At 35.8% G+C, this 27,408-nt stretch overlaps 3 protein-coding genes and 1 long non-coding RNA gene across 5 annotated transcripts; all 4 read left to right on the plus strand.

Annotated features, from left to right (window-relative positions):
• The first annotated feature begins 5,003 nt into the window (after window positions 1-5,003).
• Window positions 5,004-6,095, plus strand: LOC136852792 (uncharacterized). Its single transcript, XM_067127692.1, has one exon. The coding sequence runs from the start codon at window positions 5,004-5,006 to the stop codon at window positions 6,093-6,095; it is 1,092 nt and encodes a 363-aa protein (XP_066983793.1).
• Window positions 6,096-6,751: 656 nt separating this feature from the next.
• On the plus strand, window positions 6,752-7,184 carry LOC136852747 (uncharacterized). The gene is made up of 2 exons (XR_010857241.1): window positions 6,752-6,829; window positions 7,074-7,184. It is a non-coding gene; the product is annotated as an uncharacterized lncRNA (long non-coding RNA).
• A 9,485-nt stretch (window positions 7,185-16,669) lies between these two features.
• LOC136853123 (uncharacterized) lies at window positions 16,670-21,538 on the plus strand. Of its 2 annotated transcripts, none has more exons than XM_067128423.1 (2): window positions 16,670-21,182; window positions 21,428-21,538. In XM_067128423.1, the coding sequence occupies exon 1, from the start codon at window positions 16,802-16,804 to the stop codon at window positions 18,002-18,004; it is 1,203 nt and encodes a 400-aa protein (XP_066984524.1). In that variant the 5' UTR covers window positions 16,670-16,801; the 3' UTR covers window positions 18,005-21,182; window positions 21,428-21,538. The 2 variants fall into 2 exon arrangements, with proteins under 2 accessions (XP_066984524.1, XP_066984525.1); XM_067128424.1 differs by having other exon boundaries at window positions 17,666-21,182.
• A 4,767-nt stretch (window positions 21,539-26,305) lies between these two features.
• On the plus strand, window positions 26,306-27,397 carry LOC136852793 (uncharacterized). Its single transcript, XM_067127693.1, has one exon. The coding sequence runs from the start codon at window positions 26,306-26,308 to the stop codon at window positions 27,395-27,397; it is 1,092 nt and encodes a 363-aa protein (XP_066983794.1).
• The last annotated feature ends 11 nt before the right edge of the window (window positions 27,398-27,408 follow it).

Consider the following 27,408-nt stretch of genomic DNA (forward strand, 5'->3'; position numbering starts at 1 on the left):
TATTGGTCTGTCTTTCTTTCCCATTCACCCCTATTCCACACCTGTTTATATTTGTATTGTATAGTAACTTTGATGGAATATTGTTTTATTCAGTGAATGGCGCCCAACGTTGGGCTCTTTTTGACAGCTCGTAAATCGTTCCGTTCTTTGGCGTTAGTATTAATTTAATGGTTTCTATAGTTCGTTCGCGTGTTCCATTTATTAGCCACAGAATTTTCCTTACAATGTAGTTTATATCAAAATAACTGTTCCAAGAAAAATGGGATATTTTTGCGGTTATGACTCGTGATTTGCAGGTACTTGCAGTATTAACAGTTAAAGGATTTTGTTTTGCTTTGTAATTTAACGTAATCGTGATGGAAAATTCTTTGTAGCTTTAAGGCACTGATGACTTGGGGGTAGGTAAAATTTTGTTTTGATATGCATATTTGACTTTGTTAGCTCAACATTTTCTGTATAAGTTTTTTTTTCGTATAATTGTAACTTCCATTTTTTCAAGAAAATGGATACGGCAATTAGGAAGAGAGGAGGTCATAAAGGATCTATTACCAAGTTGTTAAGAACTTACTTAGAGGTTTTAGCAAGAGAGGATAAGCTTGAAATAATTACCCTGATGGATAATTTAAAGAGTAATTTAGATAAAATTGACAAATTGAATGAATCGATTTATGACCTGATTACTGATGAGGAAGAATTGACAAAGGAAATGGTTTGGCTAACGATTATAGTCTTAATGTTTGTAGAGTAATTCACGAATTGCAAGAAGAACTAGACAAAATGAAATTGTCTTCAGATGTAGGGAAACGCTTAGGTGAAAGTAAACATCGGATTTCCTTGCCTGATATTGAACTACCGAAATTTGATGGGGATCCTGCTAATTATCATAAATTTCTGGTTTCGTTTGAGAGCTTAATATCGAAGTATAGTTTATCTAGTTTTGAAAAGTTTTCATATCTCTCGAAACAATTGACCGGACCAGCGAAAACGCTAGTTGAATCTCTTTCGCTTAAAGACTTGAGTTATGAAGCGGCAGTTCAATTACTTAACGAGGCCTTTAGTGACACGCTTACTCAACAGTATTCTGTCATTTCATCTCTTAGTAAACTCACTCTAAATAATGATGCTGTAGATGCATTTAAGTGGATAAGTCAAGCGCGAGTTATAAGAGATCAAGTTAGCACATTAAAAATAGACGCAAGTATATTTGTCCAATATTTTTTGTGGAATAGCTTGTGTGATACATTTTAAGAAAGAGGTCACGGCTATTACAGGTAAATCAAAACCTAGTCTCGATGAGATAATGGATAGCGTTTTTGAGGCTAATGATAGGTTTGTGCAAGTTCAATCTAAGAAGGTGAATACAGTAAAATGAAGGTATTATCTTTGGCAACAAATGTAACTGACAAGCCTGATACTTCAAGATATAAGTGTAATCTGTGTTTCTATGATAAGGAACCGAATGCTGGGGACCATAGACTTAGTTTCTGCCTGAAATATACCGATCCGAAGAGTAGAGTCGATAGGCTTGAGGCTATAAACTGTTGCATTAAATGTGGATCTTTAGAACATAATATTAAGAATTGTAGGACTAAATTAAATCCTTGCCGTAGGTGCAATAAATTTCATATGTCCTATTTATGCTATCCAAGTCTTAAATCTGTGAAAAGTAAAGAAAAATCTAAGTTACAGATAGGCTCTCCGAACAAAGGTAAGAAAGTTGCTATAGGTAGCAAGAATACTTCTAACAATATGTTAACTGCTAATTATAATTCACAAATCCATAATGACGTAATACTTCCTACGGGGACAGTGTTCGTAAACAAGGATGGATGTAGAACTCCTTGGAGAGTCTTTAAAGATTTAGGATCGCAAACTACCTTTGTGAAGGGTTCACCTGATAATATTCCTAACTGCAAGGTAATTGATAAAGTCAAACTGAACGTAAAGGGAATAAACTCTGAGAAAACGCATGATTCCTTTTTAGTTGAGTTTCCCGTCGATATACCGGGTCAAGGTGAACAGGTGATTAGAGCAGTTTGTCTAAAGACCATTCGGACGGCCATAGACGTTCCTGGACTAAAGTCCGTCGTAAATCATTTCAACAGCAAAGGCTACAGGTTAGCAGATATCAATTTGGATAAGGTTAAAGATAGAGTAGACAATATATCTATATTGTTGGGCAGTGACCAAAATCATATTTTTCCACTCGTTCAGCATAATTTCTCTGAAATGGGTAAACCGCCTTCGACTTATTTTAATACACCCTCTGGAATTATGTTGGCGGGTAGTGTCTCTCAGTATTTGAGTAATATTAATAGTTTGCCGAAATTTAAGCACGATAAGCCCATATGACTAGAATGCAGTTCAATTAGTTCTTTGCTTAAAGAGAAAAAGGATTTTGACTACTCAAAGATTCAACAGGCTACAGAAGATTGTTTGGACGATATGTTAAATTCTCTGCTTAATATTCATGATGATACTAGAAATACTAGTGTTACAGAAGAAGAAACTGATTTAGTTAATAATGTTTTGTCAAGCATAGAAGTTGATAAAGAGTCTGGACGGTTAATTATGCCTTGTCTTTGGAAAAAAGAAATTGCACCTCTTTTATCTCCAAATTACAATTTAGCTAAGAGTATTTTAAATTCTCAGAGAAAGAAACTTTCATTGAGAAATTGAAAGAGTATGATGAGGTTATCCATCAACAATTAATGGATGGGATCATAGAACGTATTGATAACATAGCCGCCTATTCTAGAGATAATGACGCATCATTTTTGGCTCATAATGCAGTTTTTCAGGAGAACGTTGAATCCACTAAGTGCAGAGTAGTCTTCTTATCCAATTTGGGTGAAAATACTGGTGCTAGGTCTCTGTCTCATAACCAATGTTCACAAGTAGGACCTAACTTAAATCATAAAATTCAAGTAGCGACATTACTTCTTCGTTTTGATAAGTTTTTAGTAACTTTTGACTTAAAGAAAGCATTTTTACAGCTATTACTTAGAAGGGAAGACACCGATAAGTTATTGTTTCTTTGGTTCAAAGATGTGTCCAAGGGTGATTTTTCTATCATTGGCTATAGATTTTGTAGAGTACCATTTGGAATGCGATTTTCGCCGTTCTTGTTAATGCTTGGACTTTACTATATTTTGATTCTTAATGCAAGTGACGAAGATCCTGAGTTAACAGAGATTAGGAAGTCATTATATGATTTATCATATATGGATAATTTGTCCTATACTTCTAACAGTGAGGATGATCTTATCAAGGCTTTGAAATTAGCTACTGAAGTTTTTAATAAATATGGGTTCGAATTGCAACAGTTCAATACAAATTCACCGAACGTAAGCAAGCAGTATCAACTACAGAGTGAAAAGGATTGTGAGAAATTGTTTGGTCTTTACTGGGATACGAAGAATGATACTATTAAAACACGTAAACTGTACTTGGATCCCACAGCCAACACTAAAAGGAAAGTTCTAAGCACTTTTCAATCTAATTTTGATCCCTTTGGTATAAACATTCCTATCTTGAATAGAGCAAGATTATTTTTGCATAAACTTCAAATAGATAGTAAAAATACGCTGGGATGATCAGTTGACTCCAGAGCAGCGTAAAGAATGGGGAAAAATCTCTAAGCAAATAAATAAGAGCAACGAAGTGGTTGTTAACCGCTCAATAGGGGACCGAGAGAGTGTGTATAATTTGGTTGTCTATGCAGATGCTAGTAAAGAACTTTTAGGTTGTGCAATTTATCTTCACGAAGTAATCACTTCTAATATGCATTTAGTTTTAGCGAAGAATTCCGTAATCTCTAAAAACCTAAGAACTAAGTCCATTCCCGTTTTGGAACTTATAGCTTTACATCTTGCTGTAAAAGCTAGTCTGGATTTATACGACAATATGTCTTGTGCTGTTCGACCAATTAAGATAGATCAGATATATGCATTCACGGACTCGATGATTACCTTGAATTGGATAAAGTCAAAAGAGATAGATTTTGGCAAAATTGAGAAGAAGAATGTTTTAATAAATAATAGACTGAACGATATTTCTGGCTTGTGCGAGAAACATTCGGTAATTTTTGTCATATAGACGGCATTCGTAATCCTGCTGATGTTCTGACGAGGTGTGTATCAGAAAAAACTCTTCGTAATACATGTTTTCTGTCTGGGCCTAAATTTGTTGACAATATTGATTCCGAATTTAGAATTAGTGTTCCCTATCCAGACCAGAAACCTGTGCGTAGTTTTCCAGTTGAGGTTAATTTGTCTGAAGCCGAACCACTATTTCCGTTAACTAAGTTTTCAAGCTTTTCTAAAGCGGTGAAGGTTCTGAGTTACGTATTCAGGTTCGTGAATAATTTGAAGTTAAAGTGGAAATGTACACGTGGTGAGCCAGAGTCGTTACCAAATTCTGGAAATGAATATTTATCGAGTTTTAAATACTTAATTTCGCAGGCACAGCTATCAACATTTAGAAATTCTTACGAATCATTGTTAAAGAGAGAATGTACAGACCAGTTAGTGGTTCAGCTTAACCTTTTTCTGGACGAAGACAATATAATAAGAGTACAAAGTAAACTGAAGAACTTAAGAGCTTCTTATAGCGAGAAGTGTCCTATCCTATTAGCAAAGGATTGCCCTGTTGCAAAAAGCATTATTTGGGACATGCATGTTAGGACTGGTCATTCTGGTATATATAAGACTTTGAGTCTGCTAAGGAAGCAATTTTGGATAACTAATGGGTTTGTAACTGTTAAAAAAGTATTGAATAATTGTCTGGTATGCAAGAGGTTGAATTCCCGTAATATAAAAATTAATCAAAATGCATACAGAGATTTTAGGATAAACCCTGATTCTATTCCATTTAGGAATATTTGTGTTGATCATTGTGGACCTTTTATGGTCACAGATAGTGCAAAACAAAAGTCTAAGGTTTATGTACTCGTAATTTCATGTTTATGGTCCAGAGCTGTTAACTTGGTGTTATGTAGGTCAATGGAGAAGGCTTCTTTTCTCAGAGCTATACAGCTCCATATATTTGAGTATGGTATCCCTTCATTGATCGTTAGTGACAATGGTAGTCCAATTGTAGCTGGAGTTGAGCAAACTGTATCGTATTTAAACGACGCAGAATGTATAGAGTTTTTTGAAAAATATAATATTCGGGCTATGAAGTTTCACCCATATCCTGCTTATTCTCCTAAACTTGGTGGACTCGTCGAGTCAATGGTTAAACAAGTAAAGAGGATAATAACCTCCAGTATAAGAAATAACATTTTGGACTACTTTGATTTTGAATATTTAATTAGTGAGAGTAAAATGCTTATTAATAAGCGACCTATTGCTTTTAAGTCTGCTTTGACTAAACTAGAGACGAACCATTGTGTTCCTGTACCTCTGACTCCAGAGATGGTTATAAAAGGTTATGATGTTCCTTGTGTTAGTATTATTCCTCAACTTAATTCTACTGAATTTGAAGAGTCGTGGGACTATACTGACGAAATACTTGGAGATAATCAAAAGCTTTTGCTGTCTAAGTATAATAAGCTTAAGAAGGTTAGACATAATTTGGAGAAATTGTATAGAGAGGAATTTGTAGCCAATTTGTTACATCAGTCCATTGATCGGAAAGGTAGATATTCCAAGAAAGGACATACTCTATTGAAGGTTGGCGATTTGGTATGTATAAAGAGTAATTTCTCCAAACCCTTTGATTACCCATTAGGAGTTGTATTAAAGGTAGAGGTTAATGACCTAAATGAGGTTACTGCTGCTTACGTGCGTAAAGCTAATGGGGAAGTTGTCAGACGTCATGTCGACAACCTCATTTATTTAACGGAGACCTTTGATGGTCCGAGTGAAAGCCAGTCCAAAGAATCAGTTCCCACTGAACCACAGGTTCATAAGACCAGTGGAAACAGGGAAGCGGCTCGGTTATGCCAAGAGCGTAATAAAGCGCTTCTTGAAGCTGAAGAGAATGTGGTGAGTATGGCTAGAGCTGTTGTTGCTTCTCCTGTAGATTTAAATGGGCAGGACAGTACATCCTGTCATGCTTGTTTAAAACTGCTATCTGAATGGCAGTTGTAAGTTTTGTTTTTATGATTGTAATATATTGAGTATTCACGGGATGTAGGCTTGACGCTGTCCTAGTGGATACAAACATTATTTGTATATATTTGTTTGTTTCACAAATATGTTAATTTGTTCACCTCAGGCGGCCAGTGTACAAAAATAATAATTTTAAGTATCTTCCCGAATAAGGAAAGATTTTTCTTTTAAAGTTAAACTTTTTTCCCCTTGGAAACTTTTGAGCTTCTCACAAGAAAGCGCTCATCCAGATTCCTTGACAAGGACGCTGGAAGGTTAAATATTGGATTGTAGAAAACCTTCATCCAGATTCCTTGCCAGGGACGCTAAAAGGTAACTTCAAGATATGAAGTACCCTACTCTGGCAGTACAAGTACAAGTACAAGTACAAGTACAACAAGTACCAAGGCAAACAGTTGTTGGTATCACTTACCGGATAGCAGCAAATATAGCTGCTTTGTGCTCCCTGCCCCCCATCTCTGGAGCATTTCTGCTTCAAGATAGTGCACGCGCCGACTGTGGTGAACAAACTTTATGAACTCTCTTTTAAACATATGTAATTAACTGTGGATGATTTGTTTGAGGTACTGCGTCAGAGATATAGAGCGTGAGTCCAGATCCCGCTAACTACCCGCCCTGATGAAGTTGGCAAGGCCTCAAAGTTATAGTGCTCCATCAACTTCTTCAGTTTCATGGATTAACTTTTGTAAAGTGCTTCGTCAGCCTCTGTTTGGGTGAGTAAAACAAAAGTTTCCAAGGTGCTTTGTTATACCAGTTGGGTAGTAGTCATTGCTTTTGCTTTGGCCGATCATTGTCAAAAGGCCCCATGAAAAATCTTTCCTTATTTAGCACTAGCTTTAAACTCAATTGAGTTAAAAGGTCGAAAGTGATTTTTAATTTGCTTGAACTGTGTTTAATTGATCACAAGTGAAGTTAACAATTTCTTAGAAGTAACTGAACTTTTTCCTTTGATTATAGGTAACGTTACTTTTTCGCTGAATGTGAAGTGGGTCCTTGGAAGAGACAGAAACGCATTTGTCGAGCTGACAAAAAGTGCAGTGCCAATTTTAATAAAAATAATTAAATAATTATTGGTCTGTCTTTCTTTCCCATTCACCCCTATTCCACACCTGTTTATATTTGTATTGTATAGTAACTTTAGTGGAATATTGTTTTGTTCAGTGAATGGCGCCCAACGTGGGGCTCTTTTTGACAGCTCGTAAATCGTTCCGTTCTTTGGCGTTAGTATTAATTTAATGGTTTCTATAGTTCGTTCGCGTGTTCCATTTATTAGCCACAGAATTTTCCTTACAATGTAGTTTATATCAAAATAACGGTTCCAAGAAAAATGGGATATATTTGCGGTTATGACTCGTGATTTGCAGGTATTTGCCGCACAGTTAAAGGATTTTGTTTTGCTTTGTAATTTAACGTAATCGTGATGGAAAATTCTTTGTAGCTTTAAGGCACTGATGACGGGGGTAGGTAAAATTTTGTTTTGATATGCATATTTGACTTTGTTAGCTCAACATTTTCTGTATAAGTTTTTTTTTTTTCGTATAATTGTAACTTCCATTCTTTCGAAAATGGATACGGCAATTAGGAAGAGAGGAGGTCATAAAGGATCTATTACCAAGTTGTTAAGAACTTACTTAGAGGTTTTAGCAAGAGAGGATAAGCTTGAAATAATTACCCTGATGGATAATTTAAAGAGTAATTTAGATAAAATTGACAAATTGAATGAATCGATTTATGACCTGATTACTGATGAGGAAGAATTGACAAAGGAAATGGTTGCGGCTAACGATTATAGTCTTAATGTTTGTAGAGTAATTCACGAATTGCAAGAAGAACTAGACAAAATGAAATTGTCTTCAGATGTAGGGAAACGCTTAGGTGAAAGTAAACATCGGATTTCCTTGCCTGATATTGAACTACCGAAATTTGATGGGGATCCTGCTAATTATCATAAATTTCTGGTTTCGTTTGAGAGCTTAATATCGAAGTATAGTTTATCTAGTTTTGAAAAGTTTTCATATCTCTCGAAACAATTGACCGGACCAGCGAAAACGCTAGTTGAATCTCTTTCGCTTAAAGACTTGAGTTATGAAGCGGCAGTTCAATTACTTAACGAGGCCTTTAGTGACACGCTTACTCAACAGTATTCTGTCATTTCATCTCTTAGTAAACTCACTCTAAATAATGATGCTGTAGATGCATTTAAGTGGATAAGTCAAGCGCGAGTTATAAGAGATCAAGTTAGCACATTAAAAATAGACGCAAGTATATTTGTCCAATATTTTTTGTGGAATAGCTTGTGTGATACATTTAAGAAAGAGGTCACGGCTATTACAGGTAAATCAAAACCTAGTCTCGATGAGATAATGGATAGCGTTTTTGAGGCTAATGATAGGTTTGTGCAAGTTCAATCTAAGAAGGTGAATACAGTAAAACCGAAGGTATTATCTTTGGCAACAAATGTAACTGACAAGCCTGAGACTTCAAGATATAAGTGTAATCTGTGTTTCTATGATAAGGAACCGAATGCTGGGGACCATAGACTTAGTTTCTGCCCTGAAATATACCGATCCGAAGAGTAGAGTCGATAGGCTTGAGGCTATAAACTGTTGCATTAAATGTGGATCTTTAGAACATAATATTAAGAATTGTAGGACTAAATTAAATCCTTGCCGTAGGTGCAATAAATTTCATATGTCCTATTTATGCTATCCAAGTCTTAAATCTGTGAAAAGTAAAGAAAAATCTAAGTTACAGATAGGCTCTCCGAACAAAGGTAAGAAAGTTGCTATAGGTAGCAAGAATACTTCTAACAATATGTTAACTGCTAATTATAATTCACAAATCCATAATGACGTAATACTTCCTACGGGGACAGTGTTCGTAAACAAGGATGGATGTAGAACTCCTTGGAGAGTCTTTAAAGATTTAGGATCGCAAACTACCTTTGTGAAGGGTTCACCTGATAATATTCCTAACTGCAAGGTAATTGATAAAGTCAAACTGAACGTAAAGGGAATAAACTCTGAGAAAACGCATGATTCCTTTTTAGTTGAGTTTCCCGTCGATATACCGGGTCAAGGTGAACAGGTGATTAGAGCAGTTTGTCTAGAGACCATTCGGACGGCCATAGACGTTCCTGGACTAAAGTCCGTCGTAAATCATTTCAACAGCAAAGGCTACAGGTTAGCAGATATCAATTTGGATAAGGTTAAAGATAGAGTAGACAATATATCTATATTGTTGGGCAGTGACCAAAATCATATTTTTCCACTCGTTCAGCATAATTTCTCTGAAATGGGTAAACCGCCTTCAACTTATTTTAATACACCCTCTGGAATTATGTTGGCGGGTAGTGTGTCTCAGTATTTGAGTAATATTAATAGTTTGCCGAAATTTAAGCTCGATAAGCCCATATGACTAGAATGCAGTTCAATTAGTTCTTTGCTTAAAGAGAAAAAGGATTTTGACTACTCAAAGATTCAACAGGCTACAGAAGATTGTTTGGACGATATGTTAAATTCTCTGCTTAATATTCATGATGATACTAGAAATACTAGTGTTACAGAAGAAGAAACTGATTTAGTTAATAATGTTTTGTCAAGCATAGAAGTTGATAAAGAGTCTGGACGGTTAATTATGCCTTGTCTTTGGAAAAAAGAAATTGCACCTCTTTTATCTCCAAATTACAATTTAGCTAAGAGTATTTTAAATTCTCAGAAAGAAACTTTCCCCGAGAAATTGAAAGAGTATGATGAGGTTATCCATCAACAATTAATGGATGGGATCATAGAACGTATTGATAACATAGCCGCCTATTCTAGAGATAATGACGCATCATTTTTGGCTCATAATGCAGTTTTTCGGGAGAACGTTGAATCCACTAAGTGCAGAGTAGTCTTCTTATCCAATTTGGGTGAAAATACTGGTGCTAGGTCTCTGTCTCATAACCAATGTTCACAAGTAGGACCTAACTTAAATCATAAAATTCAAGTAGCGACATTACTTCTTCGTTTTGATAAGTTTTTAGTAACTTTTGACTTGAAGAAAGCATTTTTACAGCTATTACTTAGAAGGGAAGACACCGATAAGTTATTGTTTCTTTGGTTCAAAGATGTGTCCAAGGGTGATTTTTCTATCATTGGCTATAGATTTTGTAGAGTACCATTTGGAATGCGATTTTCGCCGTTCTTGTTAATGCTTGGACTTTACTATATTTTGATTCTTAATGCAAGTGACGAAGATCCTGAGTTAACAGAGATTAGGAAGTCATTATATGATTTATCATATATGGATAATTTGTCCTATACTTCTAACAGTGAGGATGATCTTATCAAGGCTTTGAAATTAGCTACTGAAGTTTTTAATAAATATGGGTTCGAATTGCAACAGTTCAATACAAATTCACCGAACGTAAGCAAGCAGTATCAACTACAGAGTGAAAAGGATTGTGAGAAATTGTTTGGTCTTTACTGGGATACGAAGAATGATACTATTAAAACACGTAAACTGTACTTGGATCCCACAGCCAACACTAAAAGGAAAGTTCTAAGCACTTTTCAATCTAATTTTGATCCCTTTGGTATAAACATTCCTATCTTGAATAGAGCAAGATTATTTTTGCATAAACTTCAAATAGATAGTAAAATACGCTGGGATGATCAGTTGACTCCAGAGCAGCGTAAAGAATGGGGAAAAATCTCTAAGCAAATAAATAAGAGCAACGAAGTGGTTGTTAACCGCTCAATAGGGGACCGAGAGAGTGTGTATAATTTGGTTGTCTATGCAGATGCTAGTAAAGAACTTTTAGGTTGTGCAATTTATCTTCACGAAGTAATCACTTCTAATATGCATTTAGTTTTAGCGAAGAATTCCGTAATCTCTAAAAACCTAAGAACTAAGTCCATTCCCGTTTTGGAACTTATAGCTTTACATCTTGCTGTAAAAGCTAGTCTGGATTTATACGACAATATGTCTTGTGCTGTTCGACCAATTAAGATAGATCAGATATATGCATTCACGGACTCGATGATTACCTTGAATTGGATAAAGTCAAAAGAGATAGATTTTGGCAAAATTGAGAAGAAGAATGTTTTAATAAATAATAGACTGAACGATATTTCTGGCTTGTGCGAGAAACATTCGGTAATTTTTGTCATATAGACGGCATTCGTAATCCTGCTGATGTTCTGACGAGGTGTGTATCAGAAAAAACTCTTCGTAATACATGTTTTCTGTCTGGTCCTAAATTTGTTTGACAATATTGATTCCGAATTTAGAATTAGTGTTCCCTATCCAGACCAGAAACCTGTGCGTAGTTTTCCAGTTGAGGTTAATTTGTCTGAAGCCGAACCACTATTTCCGTTAACTAAGTTTTCAAGCTTTTCTAAAGCGGTGAAGGTTCTGAGTTACGTATTCAGGTTCGTGAATAATTTGAAGTTAAAGTGGAAATGTACACGTGGTGAGCCAGAGTCGTTACCAAATTCTGGAAATGAATATTTATCGAGTTTTAAATACTTAATTTCGCAGGCACAGCTATCAACATTTAGAAATTCTTACGAATCATTGTTAAAGAGAGAATGTACAGACCAGTTAGTGGTTCAGCTTAACCTTTTTCTGGACGAAGACAATATAATAAGAGTACAAAGTAAACTGAAGAACTTAAGAGCTTCTTATAGCGAGAAGTGTCCTATCCTATTAGCAAAGGATTGCCCTGTTGCAAAAAGCATTATTTGGGACATGCATGTTAGGACTGGTCATTCTGGTATATATAAGACTTTGAGTCTGCTAAGGAAGCAATTTTGGATAACTAATGGGTTTGTAACTGTTAAAAAGTATTGAATAATTGTCTGGTATGCAAGAGGTTGAATTCCGTAATATAAAAATTAATCAAAATGCATACAGAGATTTTAGGATAAACCCTGATTCTATTCCATTTAGGAATATTTGTGTTGATCATTGTGGACCTTTTATGGTCACAGATAGTGCAAAACAAAAGTCTAAGGTTTATGTACTCGTAATTTCATGTTTATGGTCCAGAGCTGTTAACTTGGTGTTATGTAGGTCAATGGAGAAGGCTTCTTTTCTCAGAGCTATACAGCTCCATATATTTGAGTATGGTATCCCTTCATTGATCGTTAGTGACAATGGTAGTCCAATTGTAGCTGGAGTTGAGCAAACTGTATCGTATTTAAACGACGCAGAATGTATAGAGTTTTTGAAAAATATAATATTCGGGCTATGAAGTTTCACCCATATCCTGCTTATTCTCCTAAACTTGGTGGACTCGTCGAGTCAATGGTTAAACAAGTAAAGAGGATAATAACCTCCAGTATAAGAAATAACATTTTGGACTACTTTGATTTTGAATATTTAATTAGTGAGAGTAAAATGCTTATTAATAAGCGACCTATTGCTTTTAAGTCTGCTTTGACTAAACTAGAGACGAACCATTGTGTTCCTGTACCTCTGACTCCAGAGATGGTTATAAAAGGTTATGATGTTCCTTGTGTTAGTATTATTCCTCAACTTAATTCTACTGAATTTGAAGAGTCGTGGGACTATACTGACGAAATACTTGGAGATAATCAAAAGCTTTTGCTGTCTAAGTATAATAAGCTTAAGAAGGTTAGACATAATTTGGAGAAATTGTATAGAGAGGAATTTGTAGCCAATTTGTTACATCAGTCCATTGATCGGAAAGGTAGATATTCCAAGAAAGGACATACTCTATTGAAGGTTGGCGATTTGGTATGTATAAAGAGTAATTTCTCCAAACCCTTTGATTACCCATTAGGAGTTGTATTAAAGGTAGAGGTTAATGACCTAAATGAGGTTACTGCTGCTTACGTGCGTAAAGCTAATGGGGAAGTTGTCAGACGTCATGTCGACAACCTCATTTATTTAACGGAGACCTTTGATGGTCCGAGTGAAAGCCAGTCCAAAGAATCAGTTCCCACTGAACCACAGGTTCATAAGACCAGTGGAAACAGGGAAGCGGCTCGGTTATGCCAAGAGCGTAATAAAGCGCTTCTTGAAGCTGAAGAGAATGTGGTGAGTATGGCTAGAGCTGTTGTTGCTTCTCCTGTAGATTTAAATGGGCAGGACAGTACACCCTGTCATGCTTGTTTAAAACTGCTATCTGAATGGCAGTTGTAAGTTTTGTTTTTATGATTGTAATATATTGAGTATTCACGGGATGTAGGCTTGACGCTGTCCTAGTGGATACAAACATTATTTGTATATATTTGTTTGTTTCACAAATATGTTAATTTGTTCACCTCGGGCGGCCAGTGTACAAAAATAATAATTTTAAGTATCTTCCCGAATAAGGAAAGATTTTTCTTTTAAAGTTAAACTTTTTCCCCTTGGAAACTTTTGAGCTTCTCACAAGAAAGCGCTCATCCAGATTCCTTGACAAGGACGCTGGAAGGTTAAATATTGGATTGTAGAAAACCTTCATCCAGATTCCTTGCCAGGGACGCTAAAAGGTAACTTCAAGATATGAAGTACCCTACTCTGGCAGTACAAGTACAAGTACAAGTACAAGTACAAGTACAAGTACCAAGGCAAACAGTTGTTGGTATCACTTACCGGATAGCAGCAAATATAGCTGCTTTGTGCTCCCTGCCCCCCATCTCTGGAGCATTTCTGCTTCAAGATAGTGCACGCGCCGACTGTGGTGAACAAACTTTATGAACTCTCTTTTAAACATATGTAATTAACTGTGGATGATTTGTTTGAGGTACTGCGTCAGAGATATAGAGCGTGAGTCCAGATCCCGCTAACTACCCGCCCTGATGAAGCTGGCAAGGCCTCAAAGTTATAGTGCTCCATCAACTTCTTCAGTTTCATGGATTAACTTTTGTAAAGTGCTTCGTCAGCCTCTGTTTGGGTGAGTAAAACAAAAGTTTCCAAGGTGCTTTGTTATACCAGTTGGGTAGTAGTCATTGCTTTTGCTTTGGCCGATCATTGTCAAAAGGCCCCATGAAAAATCTTTCCTTATTTAGCACTAGCTTTAAACTCAATTGAGTTAAAAGGTCGAAAGTGATTTTTAATTTGCTTGAACTGTGTTTAATTGATCACAAGTGAAGTTAACAATTTCTTAGAAGTAACTGAACTTTTTCCTTTGATTATAGGTAACGTTACTTTTTTTCGCTGAATGTGAAGTGGGTCCTTGGAAGAGACAGAAACGCATTTGTCGAGCTGACAAAAAGTGCAGTGCCAATTTTAATAAAAATAATTAAATAATTATTGGTCTGTCTTTCTTTCCCATTCACCCCTATTCCACACCTGTTTATATTTGTATTGTATAGTAACTTTGGTGGAATATTGTTTTATTCAGTGAATGGCGCCCAACGTGGGGCTCTTTTTGACAGCTCGTAAATCGTTCCGTTCTTTGGCGTTAGTATTAATTTAATGGTTTCTATAGTTCGTTCGCGTGTTCCATTTATTAGCCACAGAATTTTCCTTACAATGTAGTTTATATCAAAATAACGGTTCCAAGAAAAATGGGATATATTTGCGGTTATGACTCGTGATTTGCAGGTACTTGCCGCACAGTTAAAGGATTTTGTTTTGCTTTGTAATTTAACGTAATCGTGATGGAAAATTCTTTGTAGCTTTAAGGCACTGATGACGGGGTAGGTAAAATTTTGTTTTGATATGCATATTTGACTTTGTTAGCTCAACATTTTCTGTATGTTTTTTTTTTTCGTATAATTGTAACTTCCATTCTTTCGAAAATGGATACGGCAATTAGGAAGAGAGGAGGTCATAAAGGATCTATTACCAAGTTGTTAAGAACTTACTTAGAGGTTTTAGCAAGAGAGGATAAGCTTGAAATAATTACCCTGAAGGATAATTTAAAGAGTAATTTAGATAAAATTGACAAATTGAATGAATCGATTTATGACCTGATTACTGATGAGGAAGAATTGACAAAGGAAATGGTTGCGGCTAACGATTATAGTCTTAATGTTTGTAGAGTAATTCACGAATTGCAAGAAGAACTAGACAAAATGAAATTGTCTTCAGATGTAGGGAAACGCTTAGGTGAAAGTAAACATCGGATTTCCTTGCCTGATATTGAACTACCGAAATTTGATGGGGATCCTGCTAATTATCATAAATTTCTGGTTTCGTTTGAGAGCTTAATATCGAAGTATAGTTTATCTAGTTTTGAAAAGTTTTCATATCTCTCGAAACAATTGACCGGACCAGCGAAAACGCTAGTTGAATCTCTTTCGCTTAAAGACTTGAGTTATGAAGCGGCAGTTCAATTACTTAACGAGGCCTTTAGTGACACGCTTACTCAACAGTATTCTGTCATTTCATCTCTTAGTAAACTCACTCTAAATAATGATGCTGTAGATGCATTTAAGTGGATAAGTCAAGCGCGAGTTATAAGAGATCAAGTTAGCACATTAAAAATAGACGCAAGTATATTTGTCCAATATTTTTTGTGGAATAGCTTGTGTGATACATTTAAGAAAGAGGTCACGGCTATTACAGGTAAATCAAAACCTAGTCTCGATGAGATAATGGATAGCGTTTTTGAGGCTAATGATAGGTTTGTGCAAGTTCAATCTAAGAAGGTGAATACAGTAAAACCGAAGGTATTATCTTTGGCAACAAATGTAACTGACAAGCCTGATACTTCAAGATATAAGTGTAATCTGTGTTTCTATGATAAGGAACCGAATGCTGGGGACCATAGACTTAGTTTCTGCCCGAAATATACCGATCCGAAGAGTAGAGTCGATAGGCTTGAGGCTATAAACTGTTGCATTAAATGTGGATCTTTAGAACATAATATTAAGAATTGTAGGACTAAATTAAATCCTTGCCGTAGGTGCAATAAATTTCATATGTCCTATTTATGCTATCCAAGTCTTAAATCTGTGAAAAGTAAAGAAAAATCTAAGTTACAGATAGGCTCTCCGAACAAAGGTAAGAAAGTTGCTATAGGTAGCAAGAATACTTCTAACAATATGTTAACTGCTAATTATAATTCACAAATCCATAATGACGTAATACTTCCTACGGGGACAGTGTTCGTAAACAAGGATGGATGTAGAACTCCTTGGAGAGTCTTTAAAGATTTAGGATCGCAAACTACCTTTGTGAAGGGTTCACCTGATAATATTCCTAACTGCAAGGTAATTGATAAAGTCAAACTGAACGTAAAGGGAATAAACTCTGAGAAAACGCATGATTCCTTTTTAGTTGAGTTTCCCGTCGATATACCGGGTCAAGGTGAACAGGTGATTAGAGCAGTTTGTCTAGAGACCATTCGGACGGCCATAGACGTTCCTGGACTAAAGTCCGTCGTAAATCATTTCAACAGCAAAGGCTACAGGTTAGCAGATATCAATTTGGATAAGGTTAAAGATAGAGTAGACAATATATCTATATTGTTGGGCAGTGACCAAAATCATATTTTTCCACTCGTTCAGCATAATTTCTCTGAAATGGGTAAACCGCCTTCAACTTATTTTAATACACCCTCTGGAATTATGTTGGCGGGTAGTGTGTCTCAGTATTTGAGTAATATTAATAGTTTGCCGAAATTTAAGCTCGATAAGCCCATATGACTAGAATGCAGTTCAATTAGTTCTTTGCTTAAAGAGAAAAAGGATTTTGACTACTCAAAGATTCAACAGGCTACAGAAGATTGTTTGGACGATATGTTAAATTCTCTGCTTAATATTCATGATGATACCAGAAATACTAGTGTTACAGAAGAAGAAACTGATTTAGTTAATAATGTTTTGTCAAGCATAGAAGTTGATAAAGAGTCTGGACGGTTAATTATGCCTTGTCTTTGGAAAAAAGAAATTGCACCTCTTTTATCTCCAAATTACAATTTAGCTAAGAGTATTTTAAATTCTCAGAGAAAGAAACTTTCCCCCGAGAAATTGAAAGAGTATGATGAGGTTATCCATCAACAATTAATGGATGGGATCATAGAACGTATTGATAACATAGCCGCCTATTCTAGAGATAATGACGCATCATTTTTGGCTCATAATGCAGTTTTTCGGGAGAACGTTGAATCCACTAAGTGCAGAGTAGTCTTCTTATCCAATTTGGGTGAAAATACTGGTGCTAGGTCTCTGTCTCATAACCAATGTTCACAAGTAGGACCTAACTTAAATCATAAAATTCAAGTAGCGACATTACTTCTTCGTTTTGATAAGTTTTTAGTAACTTTTGACTTGAAGAAAGCATTTTTACAGCTATTACTTAGAAGGGAAGACACCGATAAGTTATTGTTTCTTTGGTTCAAAGATGTGTCCAAGGGTGATTTTTCTATCATTGGCTATAGATTTTGTAGAGTACCATTTGGAATGCGATTTTCGCCGTTCTTGTTAATGCTTGGACTTTACTATATTTTGATTCTTAATGCAAGTGACGAAGATCCTGAGTTAACAGAGATTAGGAAGTCATTATATGATTTATCATATATGGATAATTTGTCCTATACTTCTAACAGTGAGGATGATCTTATCAAGGCTTTGAAATTAGCTACTGAAGTTTTTAATAAATATGGGTTCGAATTGCAACAGTTCAATACAAATTCACCGAACGTAAGCAAGCAGTATCAACTACAGAGTGAAAAGGATTGTGAGAAATTGTTTGGTCTTTACTGGGATACGAAGAATGATACTATTAAAACACGTAAACTGTACTTGGATCCCACAGCCAACACTAAAAGGAAAGTTCTAAGCACTTTTCAATCTAATTTTGATCCCTTTGGTATAAACATTCCTATCTTGAATAGAGCAAGATTATTTTTGCATACACTTCAAATAGATAGTAAAATACGCTGGGATGATCAGTTGACTCCAGAGCAGCGTAAAGAATGGGAAAAATCTCTAAGCAAATAAATAAGAGCAACGAAGTGGTTGTTAACCGCTCAATAGGGGACCGAGAGAGTGTGTATAATTTGGTTGTCTATGCAGATGCTAGTAAAGAACTTTTAGGTTGTGCAATTTATCTTCACGAAGTAATCACTTCTAATATGCATTTAGTTTTAGCGAAGAATTCCGTAATCTCTAAAAACCTAAGAACTAAGTCCATTCCCGTTTTGGAACTTATAGCTTTACATCTTGCTGTAAAAGCTAGTCTGGATTTATACGACAATATTTCTTGTGCTGTTCGACCAATTAAGATAGATCAGATATATGCATTCACGGACTCGATGATTACCTTGAATTGGATAAAGTCAAAAGAGATAGATTTTGGCAAAATTGAGAAGAAGAATGTTTTAATAAATAATAGACTGAACGATATTTCTGGCTTGTGCGAGAAACATTCGGTAATTTTTTGTCATATAGACGGCATTCGTAATCCTGCTGATGTTCTGACGAGGTGTGTATCAGAAAAAACTCTTCGTAATACATGTTTTCTGTCTGGGCCTAAATTTGTTGACAATATTGATTCCGAATTTAGAATTAGTGTTCCCTATCCAGACCAGAAACCTGTGCGTAGTTTTCCAGTTGAGGTTAATTTGTCTGAAGCCGAACCACTATTTCCGTTAACTAAGTTTTCAAGCTTTTCTAAAGCGGTGAAGGTTCTGAGTTACGTATTCAGGTTCGTGAATAATTTGAAGTTAAAGTGGAAATGTACACGTGGTGAGCCAGAGTCGTTACCAAATTCTGGAAATGAATATTTATCGAGTTTTAAATACTTAATTTCGCAGGCACAGCTATCAACATTTAGAAATTCTTACGAATCATTGTTAAAGAGAGAATGTACAGACCAGTTAGTGGTTCAGCTTAACCTTTTTCTGGACGAAGACAATATAATAAGAGTACAAAGTAAACTGAAGAACTTAAGAGCTTCTTATAGCGAGAAGTGTCCTATCCTATTAGCAAAGGATTGCCCTGTTGCAAAAAGCATTATTTGGGACATGCATGTTAGGACTGGTCATTCTGGTATATATAAGACTTTGAGTCTGCTAAGGAAGCAATTTTGGATAACTAATGGGTTTGTAACTGTTAAAAAAGTATTGAATAATTGTCTGGTATGCAAGAGGTTGAATTCCCGTAATATAAAAATTAATCAAAATGCATACAGAGATTTTAGGATAAACCCTGATTCTATTCCATTTAGGAATATTTGTGTTGATCATTGTGGACCTTTTATGGTCACAGATAGTGCAAAACAAAAGTCTAAGGTTTATGTACTCGTAATTTCATGTTTATGGTCCAGAGCTGTTAACTTGGTGTTATGTAGGTCAATGGAGAAGGCTTCTTTTCTCAGAGCTATACAGCTCCATATATTTGAGTATGGTATCCCTTCATTGATCGTTAGTGACAATGGTAGTCCAATTGTAGCTGGAGTTGAGCAAACTGTATCGTATTTAAACGACGCAGAATGTATAGAGTTTTTGAAAAATATAATATTCGGGCTATGAAGTTTCACCCATATCCTGCTTATTCTCCTAAACTTGGTGGACTCGTCGAGTCAATGGTTAAACAAGTAAAGAGGATAATAACCTCCAGTATAAGAAATAACATTTTGGACTACTTTGATTTTGAATATTTAATTAGTGAGAGTAAAATGCTTATTAATAAGCGACCTATTGCTTTTAAGTCTGCTTTGACTAAACTAGAGACGAACCATTGTGTTCCTGTACCTCTGACTCCAGAGATGGTTATAAAAGGTTATGATGTTCCTTGTGTTAGTATTATTCCTCAACTTAATTCTACTGAATTTGAAGAGTCGTGGGACTATACTGACGAAATACTTGGAGATAATCAAAAGCTTTTGCTTTCTAAGTATAATAAGCTTAAGAAGGTTAGACATAATTTGGAGAAATTGTATAGAGAGGAATTTGTAGCCAATTTGTTACATCAGTCCATTGATCGGAAAGGTAGATATTCCAAGAAAGGACATACTCTATTGAAGGTTGGCGATTTGGTATGTATAAAGAGTAATTTCTCCAAACCCTTTGATTACCCATTAGGAGTTGTATTAAAGGTAGAGGTTAATGACCTAAATGAGGTTACTGCTGCTTACGTGCGTAAAGCTAATGGGGAAGTTGTCAGACGTCATGTCGACAACCTCATTTATTTAACGGAGACCTTTGATGGTCCGAGTGAAAGCCAGTCCAAAGAATCAGTTCCCACTGAACCACAGGTTCATAAGACCAGTGGAAACAGGGAAGCGGCTCGGTTATGCCAAGAGCGTAATAAAGCGCTTCTTGAAGCTGAAGAGAATGTGGTGAGTATGGCTAGAGCTGTTGTTGCTTCTCCTGTAGATTTAAATGGGCAGGACAGTACATCCTGTCATGCTTGTTTAAAACTGCTATCTGAATGGCAGTTGTAAGTTTTGTTTTTATGATTGTAATATATTGAGTATTCACGGGATGCAGGCTCGACGCTGTCCTAGTGGATACAAACATTATTTGTATATATTTGTTTGTTTCACAAATATGTTAATTTGTTCACCTCGGGCGGCCAGTGTACAAAAATAATAATTTTAAGTATCTTCCCGAATAAGGAAAGATTTTTCTTTTAAAGTTAAACTTTTTCCCTTGGAAAATTTTGAGCTTCTCACAAGAAAGCGCTCATCCAGATTCCTTGACAAGGACGCTGGAAGGGTAAATATTGGATTGTAGAAAACCTTCATCCAGATTCCTTGCCAGGGACGCTAAAAGGTAACTTCAAGATATGAAGTACCCTACTCTGGCAGTACAAGTACAAGTACAAGTACAAGTACAACAAGTACCAAGGCAAACAGTTGTTGGTATCACTTACCGGATAGCAGCAAATATAGCTGCTTTGTGCTCCCTGCCCCCCATCTCTGGAGCATTTCTGCTTCAAGATAGTGCACGCGCCGACTGTGGTGAACAAACTTTATGAACTCTCTTTTAAACATATGTAATTAACTGTGGATGATTTGTTTGAGGTACTGCGTCAGAGATATAGAGCGTGAGTCCAGATCCCGCTAACTACCCGCCCTGATGAAGCTGGCAAGGCCTCAAAGTTATAGTGCTCCATCAACTTCTTCAGTTTCATGGATTAACTTTTGTAAAGTGCTTCGTCAGCCTCTGTTTGGGTGAGTAAAACAAAAGTTTCCAAGGTGCTTTGTTATACCAGTTGGGTAGTAGTCATTGCTTTTGCTTTGGCCGATCATTGTCAAAAGGCCCCATGAAAAATCTTTCCTTATTTAGCACTAGCTTTAAACTCAATTGAGTTAAAAGGTCGAAAGTGATTTTTTAATTTGCTTGAACTGTGTTTAATTGATCACAAGTGAAGTTAACAATTTCTTAGAAGTAACTGAACTTTTTCCTTTGATTATAGGTAACGTTACTTTTTCGCTGAATGTGAAGTGGGTCCTTGGAAGAGACAGAAACGCATTTGTCGAGCTGACAAAAAGTGCAGTGCCAATTTTAATAAAAATAATTAAATAATTATTGGTCTGTCTTTCTTTCCCATTCACCCCTATTCCACACCTGTTTATATTTGTATTGTATAGTAACATTTTAGTGGAATATTGTTTTGTTCAATTTTGTTTTGCTTTGTAATTTAACGTAATCGTGATGGAAAATTCTTTGTAGCTTTAAGGCACTGATGACGGGGGTAGGTAAAATTTTGTTTTGATATGCATATTTGACTTTGTTAGCTCAACATTTTCTGTATAAGCTTTTTTTTTTTTCGTATAATTGTAACTTCCATTCTTTCGAAAATGGATACGGCAATTAGGAAGAGAGGAGGTCATAAAGGATCTATTACCAAGTTGTTAAGAACTTACTTAGAGGTTTTAGCAAGAGAGGATAAGCTTGAAATAATTACCTGATGGATAATTTAAAGAGTAATTTAGATAAAATTGACAAATTGAATGAATCGATTTATGACCTGATTACTGATGAGGAAGAATTGACAAAGGAAATGGTTGCGGCTAACGATTATAGTCTTAATGTTTGTAGAGTAATTCACGAATTGCAAGAAGAACTAGACAAAATGAAATTGTCTTCAGATGTAGGGAAACGCTTAGGTGAAAGTAAACATCGGATTTCCTTGCCTGATATTGAACTACCGAAATTTGATGGGGATCCTGCTAATTATCATAAATTTCTGGTTTCGTTTGAGAGCTTAATATCGAAGTATAGTTTATCTAGTTTTGAAAAGTTTTCATATCTCTCGAAACAATTGACCGGACCAGCGAAAACGCTAGTTGAATCTCTTTCGCTTAAAGACTTGAGTTATGAAGCGGCAGTTCAATTACTTAACGAGGCCTTTAGTGACACGCTTACTCAACAGTATTCTGTCATTTCATCTCTTAGTAAACTCACTCTAAATAATGATGCTGTAGATGCATTTAAGTGGATAAGTCAAGCGCGAGTTATAAGAGATCAAGTTAGCACATTAAAAATAGACGCAAGTATATTTGTCCAATATTTTTTGTGGAATAGCTTGTGTGATACATTTAAGAAAGAGGTCACGGCTATTACAGGTAAATCAAAACCTAGTCTCGATGAGATAATGGATAGCGTTTTTGAGGCTAATGATAGGTTTGTGCAAGTTCAATCTAAGAAGGTGAATACAGTAAAACCGAAGGTATTATCTTTGGCAACAAATGTAACTGACAAGCCTGAGACTTCAAGATATAAGTGTAATCTGTGTTTCTATGATAAGGAACCGAATGCTGGGGACCATAGACTTAGTTTCTGCCCGAAATATACCGATCCGAAGAGTAGAGTCGATAGGCTTGAGGCTATAAACTGTTGCATTAAATGTGGATCTTTAGAGCATAATATTAAGAATTGTAGGACTAAATTAAATCCTTGCCGTAAGTGCAATAAATTTCATATGTCCTATTTATGCTATCCAAGTCTTAAATCTGTGAAAAGTAAAGAAAAATCTAAGTTACAGATAGGCTCTCCGAACAAAGGTAAGAAAGTTGCTATAGGTAGCAAGAATACTTCTAACAATATGTTAACTGCTAATTATAATTCACAAATCCATAATGACGTAATACTTCCTACGGGGACAGTGTTCGTAAACAAGGATGGATGTAGAACTCCTTGGAGAGTCTTTAAAGATTTAGGATCGCAAACTACCTTTGTGAAGGGTTCACCTGATAATATTCCTAACTGCAAGGTAATTGATAAAGTCAAACTGAACGTAAAGGAATAAACTCTGAGAAAACGCATGATTCCTTTTTAGTTGAGTTTCCCGTCGATATACCGGGTCAAGGTGAACAGGTGATTAGAGCAGTTTGTCTAAAGACCATTCGGACGGCCATAGACGTTCCTGGACTAAAGTCCGTCGTAAATCATTTCAACAGCAAAGGCTACAGGTTAGCAGATATCAATTTGGATAAGGTTAAAGATAGAGTAGACAATATATCTATATTGTTGGGCAGTGACCAAAATCATATTTTTCCACTCGTTCAGCATAATTTCTCTGAAATGGGTAAACCGCCTTCAACTTATTTTAATACACCCTCTGGAATTATGTTGGCGGGTAGTGTGTCTCAGTATTTGAGTAATATTAATAGTTTGCCGAAATTTAAGCTCGATAAGCCCATATGACTAGAATGCAGTTCAATTAGTTCTTTGCTTAAAGAGAAAAAGGATTTTGACTACTCAAAGATTCAACAGGCTACAGAAGATTGTTTGGACGATATGTTAAATTCTCTGCTTAATATTCATGATGATACCAGAAATACTAGTGTTACAGAAGAAGAAACTGATTTAGTTAATAATGTTTTGTCAAGCATAGAAGTTGATAAAGAGTCTGGACGGTTAATTATGCCTTGTCTTTGGAAAAAAGAAATTGCACCTCTTTTATCTCCAAATTACAATTTAGCTAAGAGTGTTTTAAATTCTCAGGAAAGAAACTTTCCCCGAGAAATTGAAAGAGTATGATGAGGTTATCCATCAACAATTAATGGATGGGATCATAGAACGTATTGATAACATAGCCGCCTATTCTAGAGATAATGACGCATCATTTTTGGCTCATAATGCAGTTTTTCGGGAGAACGTTGAATCCACTAAGTGCAGAGTAGTCTTCTTATCCAATTTGGGTGAAAATACTGGTGCTAGGTCTCTGTCTCATAACCAATGTTCACAAGTAGGACCTAACTTAAATCATAAAATTCAAGTAGCGACATTACTTCTTCGTTTTGATAAGTTTTAGTAACTTTTGACTTAAAGAAAGCATTTTTACAGCTATTACTTAGAAGGAAGACACCGATAAGTTATTGTTTCTTTGGTTCAAAGATGTGTCCAAGGGTGATTTTTCTATCATTGGGTATAGATTTTGTAGAGTACCATTTGGAATGCGATTTTCCCCGTTCTTGTTAATGCTTGGACTTTACTATATTTTGATTCTTAATGCAAGTGACGAAGATCCTGAGTTAACAGAGATTAGGAAGTCATTATATGATTTATCATATATGGATAATTTGTCCTATACTTCTAACAGTGAGGATGATCTTATCAAGGGTTTGAAATTAGCTACTGAAGTTTTTAATAAATATGGGTTCGAATTGCAACAGTTCAATACAAATTCACCGAACGTAAGCAAGCAGTATCAACTACAGAGTGAAAAGGATTGTGAGAAATTGTTTGGTCTTTACTGGGATACGAAGAATGATACTATTAAAACACGTAAACTGTACTTGGATCCCACAGCCAACACTAAAAGGAAAGTTCTAAGCACTTTTCAATCTAATTTTGATCCCTTTGGTATAAACATTCCTATCTTGAATAGAGCAAGATTATTTTGCATAAACTTCAAATAGATAGTAAAATACGCTGGGATGATCAGTTGACTCCAGAGCAGCGTAAAGAATGGGGAAAAATCTCTAAGAAAATAAATAAGAGCAACGAAGTGGTTGTTAACCGCTCAATAGGGGACCGAGAGAGTGTGTATAATTTGGTTGTCTATGCAGATGCTAGTAAAGAACTTTTAGGTTGTGCAATTTATCTTCACGAAGTAATCACTTCTAATATGCATTTAGTTTTAGCGAAGAATTCCGTAATCTCTAAAAACCTAAGAACTAAGTCCATTCCCGTTTTGGAACTTATAGCTTTACATCTTGCTGTAAAAGCTAGTCTGGATTTATACGACAATATGTCTTGTGCTGTTCGACCAATTAAGATAGATCAGATATATGCATTCACGGACTCGATGATTACCTTGAATTGGATAAAGTCAAAAGAGATAGATTTTGGCAAAATTGAGAAGAAGAATGTTTTAATAAATAATAGACTGAACGATATTTCTGGCTTGTGCGAGAAACATTCGGTAATTTTTGTCATATAGACGGCATTCGTAATCCTGCTGATGTTCTGACGAGGTGTGTATCAGAAAAAACTCTTCGTAATACATGTTTTCTGTCTGGGCCTAAATTTGTTGACAATATTGATTCCGAATTTAGAATTAGTGTTCCCTATCCAGACCAGAAACCTGTGCGTAGTTTTCCAGTTGAGGTTAATTTGTCTGAAGCCGAACCACTATTTCCGTTAACTAAGTTTTCAAGCTTTTCTAAAGCGGTGAAGGTTCTGAGTTACGTATTCAGGTTCGTGAATAATTTGAAGTTAAAGTGGAAATGTACACGTGGTGAGCCAGAGTCGTTACCAAATTCTGAAATGAATATTTATCGAGTTTTAAATACTTAATTTCGCAGGCACAGCTATCAACATTTAGAAATTCTTACGAATCATTGTTAAAGAGAGAATGTACAGACCAGTTAGTGGTTCAGCTTAACCTTTTTCTGGACGAAGACAATATAATAAGAGTACAAAGTAAACTGAAGAACTTAAGAGCTTCTTATAGCGAGAAGTGTCCTATCCTATTAGCAAAGGATTGCCCTGTTGCAAAAAGCATTATTTGGGACATGCATGTTAGGACTGGTCATTCTGGTATATATAAGACTTTGAGTCTGCTAAAGGAAGCAATTTTGGATAACTAATGGGTTTGTAACTGTTAAAAAGTATTGAATAATTGTCTGGTATGCAAGAGGTTGAATTCCGTAATATAAAAATTAATCAAAATGCATACAGAGATTTTAGGATAAACCCTGATTCTATTCCATTTAGGAATATTTGTGTTGATCATTGTGGACCTTTTATGGTCACAGATAGTGCAAAACAAAAGTCTAAGGTTTATGTACTCGTAATTTCATGTTTATGGTCCAGAGCTGTTAACTTGGTGTTATGTAGGTCAATGGAGAAGGCTTCTTTTCTCAGAGCTATACAGCTCCATATATTTGAGTATGGTATCCCTTCATTGATCGTTAGTGACAATGGTAGTCCAATTGTAGCTGGAGTTGAGCAAACTGTATCGTATTTAAACGACGCAGAATGTATAGAGTTTTTGAAAAAATATAATATTCGGGCTATGAAGTTTCACCCATATCCTGCTTATTCTCCTAAACTTGGTGGACTCGTCGAGTCAATGGTTAAACAAGTAAAGAGGATAATAACCTCCAGTATAAGAAATAACATTTTGGACTACTTTGATTTTGAATATTTAATTAGTGAGAGTAAAATGCTTATTAATAAGCGACCTATTGCTTTTAAGTCTGCTTTGACTAAACTAGAGACGAACCATTGTGTTCCTGTACCTCTGACTCCAGAGATGGTTATAAAAGGTTATGATGTTCCTTGTGTTAGTATTATTCCTCAACTTAATTCTACTGAATTTGAAGAGTCGTGGGACTATACTGACGAAATACTTGGAGATAATCAAAAGCTTTTGCTTTCTAAGTATAATAAGCTTAAGAAGGTTAGACATAATTTGGAGAAATTGTATAGAGAGGAATTTGTAGCCAATTTGTTACATCAGTCCATTGATCGGAAAGGTAGATATTCCAAGAAAGGACATACTCTATTGAAGGTTGGCGATTTGGTATGTATAAAGAGTAATTTCTCCAAACCCTTTGATTACCCATTAGGAGTTGTATTAAAGGTAGAGGTTAATGACCTAAATGAGGTTACCGCTGCTTACGTGCGTAAAGCTAATGGGAAAGTTGTCAGACGTCATGTCGACAACCTCATTTATTTAACGGAGACCTTTGATGGTCCGAGTGAAAGCCAGTCCAAAGAATCAGTTCCCACTGAACCACAGGTTCATAAGACCAGTGGAAACAGGGAAGCGGCTCGGTTATGCCAAGAGCGTAATAAAGCGCTTCTTGAAGCTGAAGAGAATGTGGTGAGTATGGCTAGAGCTGTTGTTGCTTCTCCTGTAGATTTAAATGGGCAGGACAGTACATCCTGTCATGCTTGTTTAAAACTGCTATCTGAATGGCAGTTGTAAGTTTTGTTTTA

Source organism: Macrobrachium rosenbergii, chromosome 26 (genome assembly GCF_040412425.1).
Source record: "Macrobrachium rosenbergii isolate ZJJX-2024 chromosome 26, ASM4041242v1, whole genome shotgun sequence".
Lineage (NCBI taxonomy): Eukaryota > Metazoa > Arthropoda > Malacostraca > Decapoda > Palaemonidae > Macrobrachium > Macrobrachium rosenbergii.

Bases quoted from the DNA above. Each gene is read 5' to 3' on its own strand.
- LOC136852792 (XM_067127692.1), top strand. From the start codon at position 5,004: ATGGAGAAGGCTTCTTTTCTCAGAGCTATACAGCTCCATATATTTGAG.
- LOC136853123 (XM_067128423.1), top strand. From the start codon at position 16,802: ATGTTAAATTCTCTGCTTAATATTCATGATGATACCAGAAATACTAGT.
- LOC136852793 (XM_067127693.1), top strand. From the start codon at position 26,306: ATGGAGAAGGCTTCTTTTCTCAGAGCTATACAGCTCCATATATTTGAG.